At 40.3% G+C, this 6,348-nt stretch overlaps 1 protein-coding gene across 1 annotated transcript; it reads right to left on the reverse strand.

Moving 5' to 3' along the window:
• Positions 1–3,331: 3,331 nt before the first annotated feature.
• LOC135464556 (latrophilin-like protein LAT-2) lies at positions 3,332–4,549 on the reverse strand. The gene has a single exon (XM_064741985.1). The coding sequence runs from the start codon at positions 4,547–4,549 to the stop codon at positions 3,332–3,334; it is 1,218 nt and encodes a 405-aa protein (XP_064598055.1).
• Between the last annotated feature and the right edge of the window lie 1,799 nt (positions 4,550–6,348).

Genomic DNA, 6,348 nt, shown 5'->3' on the forward strand with positions numbered 1-6,348 from the left:
GTTGAAGCTTTAGCGAAATATGCGCGTGACAAAAACGTCCTTTGATCACCTGACAAGGTTTAAATAATGATCATAATCTTCGTAATTTAGCAACATTTAATTTTGTGTTGGCGAGATACAGGGTGCAGTGTACTGGGTTTGTATCCACCCACTTGTTCCCTTGATGTCGTCCCCATTTAACTGATAATGTCCATCGCCCGATTATCTACGTGTAGATGGCAACATAGCTTTAATGTGGCGTGCATTAACTAATTGTTGTGGACACTTTCTGTCCTTTCGCCTATTCTCCAGGGAGCTCACCTGACGCACGAGTGAATGGTCATGGGCTTTAGCCTCGTGTAGTTTTAAGGTTAATGCAAACAAATGGCTGCCACATTAAGCTAAACATTATCACTAACCTATCTCTTCAATCTACCCATTCATAACTAAATACCTGTATGGTTAGTTAGCTTCAGTTAATCCCAACATTCAGTATGGTATTATTGATTTTTGGGAATAGTTTGAGCCATCTCAGTCGCGATCTTTGGCTCTTTTCATTTAGTGGCTATTGAATTTTGTTGGTTAACAGACATTAGAAAAAAAAGCTGAAAAAGTACGACTTGAAAGTTTCAGCTTGATATCTTGGCACAGAGAGTTTCACTGGTTATATGTTAAACATGATGGGATTGTTAATTTTGTTTGCGGGATTACTAAGCGGAAGTTATCCTTAGTGGATTTTGAACTTTTCATTTAGTAAAAAATATACGTATGAATGGGTGTCAAATGGTGTCACCAGTTTCGATGCCTTTGCTAACAAACATTCCGTGTCAATATGTTTACAGGTGATAGATAAATTAAGGGAAAAGCCACAGAAAACTAGCGTAAGTGAACGTCTGTCTGGTTTCGGTAGTATTTGTAATCATCGTGTATGTACGTTGTTATACAAAGACCCTTAACATGTTCAGATAAAATAGTAGAAGAAAAGTTCGTCGTCTGAACAATACATGAAATGATACATACTGACACCATCTGTCACAGAGCTACTGAAGTTAGCCGCCACCATTTTGCAAGAGATGAGTACATGAGAAGGTTTAATGTGAACAGAAAGGTAACAAAAAACAAATATCTGAATTTTAGGAGCCATTTAAGAGGTTGCACTGATTTAGGTTCTGAATTTCTACTTCGTATCAACTTTGTACCTTTTGTTTGTTTGGTTTTGTTAGATTGCAACCAAACAATACCAGTTGTTCAGAATTCGTAGGTCAGGTTTGACTATGAAGCAGATAACGTCGTTAGTTACTGGTAAGCGCTCTGTTAAAAGGTAACTATAAGTATAAGAGACTTTTCTGAAATACCTGTTGTACAAAGTAACGTTGTAGGTCTACTAAGAAATCGACATTCGTGGCAGTAGACTCAAAGAAAGAACTACATTCACAGACCAATGCATAAATGATAACAACAACAAGAACATGGGGTCTCAGGTTTTAAACGGAAAAGCCTGGAGAGGTTAACAGCCTGTCCTGGAAGAGAAATTTAGGCTTAGGGAATTCAGGAGAGCCAACCGTTAAATGTACTTCATATTAATTTTGAGAAGTATTAAGGCGAACATGAACAATTCATCAATGTCCAGTCAGAATAATTGGGATACCAATTATTAAAATAATATTAATATTAAATCAAAATAATATTAATTTTAATAATGTTAATAATTAAATAATATATTTAATATATTCATATTGATATAATATTGATTATTAAATATTAATCAGAATACGATAGGAACTTTGCACCTGCATGGAATTTACTCTGGATGTTAGATGTGACTGTCTTACAGTTCCTTAGGTGACCTCTGTGACCTCCGCTGCCTCAGTGGTTATCGTGCCAGGGCGCCACAATGGCCAAGAAGACTCTCATCAATACTCATGCTGGCTTCTTCTTCCGTCGTACGTGAAAATGTCCGTCAGCCACCTGTGGATGGTTTCTCCCGTGGGTTTCCTCCCACCATAATACTGACTGCCACCGTATAAGTGAAATATTCTTGAGCACGGTGTAAAACAGCAATAAATAAATAAAGTTCCACATCGTACGCACTGAGTGAAATTGTATTCAACACACTATTAGGATCTATTCGCTGTAAACCAGGTCGGCCCATTTCACCTCCATCAAAGTCTGGATCTACCTATAACCGAGATAGCTAACACAAAGACAAACAGCCAGTGGTATTTTCCCTTTCTTGTTATTCGCATTAGCGGGTTTAAACCCTTGAACTTCTCTTCACTTTGTTGACACTTCTACTTGTACAATCTTATCTTCTAAGTAGATTCGTGTCCCTTTGCTGCAACCCTCTTGCAACAGCAATGTTAGGGCTCGCTTTTATGATTGATTAATCAGTACTTAACGCCGTAGATTTATTCACGTATATTACGGCTGTTAGACTTATGGATGGAGGACCATGCCTGGAATAAGCTACAAATCTTCGCGAGGTACCTGACAAAGCTCTTCTCTTTAAGGTATGTCTGAAACAACGAGACCTGGATTCGAACCCGCAACCTCATTGGTCATAGGTTCGATACTCGCAGCAAGCGAGCGCTTTAACCAGCTGAGTTAGAATAACCCCTGTGAGCCTAGGTAAATAGCGATAGGATAGGATAGGTAAACACCACCATTTCATCTAATACTTTTCGTGTCAAGTTATCAAACTATCACTGCCCTTTGTTGTGTTATACACGTCTCCTAAACATTTGGTGAGTAACATGCATGAAACGTTATGCTAGCCCCACGTTGCATCACTGGTTGCAAGTATAAGGTCATTTTACTTGATTATATGTGTATAATAGTTTTTTATTCCGATTTTATTTATGACTTGCTATGACTTGCTATCGACTAACTCTCGCAATATGACAGTTACTGCGTAGTAAGTAACTGTGGGAAAGTTCGTTAGCAAAAAGTCACCCCCAAGATACCCCGGTTTTGGGACTCTTTATTTCAGACTTTATATACAATTAAAATGGAAGTCATTAATATTCTGAAATCTTGTCGGATTTAGACCTGACTTTACCTCCCAGTCTGACCTCTATCACAAACAATACAATGCAAGATTTCACGTATTTGGATTCACTCGAGCAATTATCAAAAATAGCCATCAGTTACTTGACGGTAAATACAAACAAACACACGTTTTGACTGTAACAAAGTTTTACTTGCAGTAAACGTAGCATGCCAGTAAACAGTGTGTGATATACAAAGGTGGTTTGTTGATTTTTAGAAAGGTAGGCAACCGCTTAATCTATTTACGGGGGAATAGCCTAGTATATGTGTACCCAGGGTACTCTGCACAGCGCATTGAGAAGATCTACTGGCCAGTTGCCCCGTGATTGTCTCTCCTCACACGAACTGGAGAATCAACCGGTGATGGGGTCACTGAGTTTAGGGTGTCCTGTGACAGGTATCGGACCATCGGCCTGGGGGAGGACATCGGAGTGGGTACATCTGTGGATGTGTCAGCACTGCTGAGCAGCTTCACCGGCAAGTTCTTCAAGCCAAAACTTAAAAACACGAACACTCCAATACTGCAATTGACGACAGTGAAGAGAAACCACATTCCCTGTACGTTAACAATCAGGGCGATAAACCCTAGGAGCCAGGAGAAGCCGAAAATGACGGATATCTTGAAATATAAAACACTCTCCTTCCTTTTAGATTTGGAAGATTGACGAACATGAGCTCGTTCGCTATTTCTCAAAGATTTCACAATACGAAAGAACAGGTAAATGTTTATAATAATGGTAAGAGAAACCGGTAAAACAAAACCAACGCCCAGATCCAATGCACTTGTCAGAAAGCACAAGGTGTGGTCTTTACCTATCAGCCGATCGGCATAACCAATGCGTTCCAGGTTTGACATGCCACAATTGATAGCTATAACCAAAGCAATGAATAGCAAAGGCACACAGTGACTAAACATGACGTACACAGCAAATGATTTTGTCTTGTGAAAGGTTTTCAAAGGGTTGGCAAGCAACCAGTACATGTGATAGGCACAGACGACTTTCCAACAGAAGGTGGCCAGCCAGAAATAGTGTATGATGATTCCCAGAGCCCGACATCCAGGTGTGGGCACCTTAGCTGTGGCACCTGTCAGGAAGAGAAGCTGGGCCAGAAAGAGATTTGCGAACAAAAATATGCTATTTTTACCAGGCAAGAACTTTTGGCGTCCTCTGACGATGTAAACAAGCATAGTGGCCGCCAAACATAGCAATGACAAAGCTGTACAGATAATGGTGAGCCAAACCTCAGCGTCGTCGGACTGGACCGATGTGAGGTTATTGTTGTCAGTCGGAGTGTGCATTTGTTGCTCTGAAGCACTTGTGTTTACACAGACCAGAACAGAGCTATTGTACCATGAGAAATCACCGGTCCTCAGTAGGTGACGACTTCCTTTCACGAGAATATTCCCATCGCTTGTTGTACTAAACTCTGTACTGTTAAGTTCTATCATGTCACATAGCAACAACTCATTCACAAGTATGTAAGATGATGTGTCTGTTCTGTACCTCACCGGCAAATCCATTAGTAGGCCGACTTCATCTACAAGCTGGAAGGTCACCTTGCGGACTATATCGAATGGGCCGTCGAGAGTTAAAGTTAAAGCATACTGTGGATTCATTGAGAGGCGCTGGTCACTCAGTCCTGAAAGCCACCTAACATCAAAGAATACTGAATTCACATCATTGGCGTCTTCATACCACCACCATCCCCTGTGACGAATATTTACAAGTTGTGTTTCTACTTCCTCTCGAGGGATTTGAACACCTACTAAAATAGAAAACTGCACGTCGATTTTGTACACTTGGGTGCTTAGGCTTTCATTAATTTGAATGAATGTAAATTCCAAATTTGTAACTGAAAAAAATGCTGGACGCTTCTACAACAACCCACTTGACATGATGCGAAAATTTCTGGGCAAAACGAGTCAGTTCAATGACCATAACGCTTTCCTTGTTGCGTGGTGTAAATTCCGCATGGAGGATATAGCCCAAGCTTTTTGCAGATTGAATCAAATTAACGCATCTGTGGTTTTTCGCCATCTTCCCATAGGAACAGAATAGTTGTCGACAAGATGCCTGATAAAACAGAAAAAACGATTGCTTAAAATATTTTGGTTTCCATGAATGAGTCATTACTTAAGTCATTGAACTTCGTTCAGAAAATAAACCAAAACGCACCACTAAACGGTTATCTGTTCATAGGAGGCCAGTTTGCCAAGAGTCAAAACACGTTACACAAGAATATATATTTACTGATTAACATGAAGAATTCTTGTTTTCGCTAAAGTAATAGCTGATTTGCTTTAACGTTTAATACGGTAAAACAGTTGGAAACCGAGATGTAAGTGATGTCCATACAGGTGTGACGAGGATAACTTACTGTAAATGGGTCATATACATAAGAACTCTTGCAAGATACGGTCGGTGTTTTTGAGCTCATGAGAGTTGTCGATCCTCGGGCGCCATGAAGATTAAATATAACAGAGAAAGGGGGTGCTTCCGGAAAAACGACAAAGTTTCCACAGGCATTGTTTACATACAGTTCTACCCCATTACATTGTGCACAGAAAACATTTTGAAAGAATGGTTCATCATAAGATATAAAGCCATTATCTATCTGCTGTTTTGGAATGGGTTGTACAAACAGTGAGCAGGCTTCTTCCATGTTAGCGTCGTATTCTTGCCATTCTCCTGTAACGTTACACGTGTTGATGAGCTCGGCTGTGTGTTTACACTTCCGGCCTCCGTCGGCTTCCGGTGGGGTAAAATAGACCGCACAAAGGTCCTCACTGCGGAAAAAATCCAGCAGATGGCGTTGTGATGTCAGAGCAGGCACTTCCACCAAGGCGTCGCAAAAAGTATGGGTACCCCAGTACGTAAAATCCTGGACGTTGTGACAGAGGGCACAGTGTCGATTCTTGTAGTGGAAATGGGGTAGACAACGAGTAAACGGGGATATTCTCTTGGACATCGTCGGGGTGTGGGTTATGGCATTTGACCATGTGACTTAGTTGGGTGCTGGAAATGGTGGTAGCTTCAGGACAATTGCTTACCATTTTGTACCTGAAAGTAAATCGAGTGAAATGAAACAAAATCATTGAGAAGTTCCAACTCCACATCTTATACTATTTTAATTGTTACAGCTAGAAACAGATCTTATAAATAATGTATTACGTGTTTGAAAACTGAAACTATTGGGAAGTGGATATTTGATATAACAATATCTTGGTTTAAAGTTAACAATTTAACGTTCCCCAAAATACCAAAGGAGAAACGACTTAGCCCAGTCTTAATAGAGTCGATGGAAGATACAGTGGTCCAC

This window comes from Liolophura sinensis, chromosome 1 (genome assembly GCF_032854445.1).
Source record: "Liolophura sinensis isolate JHLJ2023 chromosome 1, CUHK_Ljap_v2, whole genome shotgun sequence".
Lineage (NCBI taxonomy): Eukaryota > Metazoa > Mollusca > Polyplacophora > Chitonida > Chitonidae > Liolophura > Liolophura sinensis.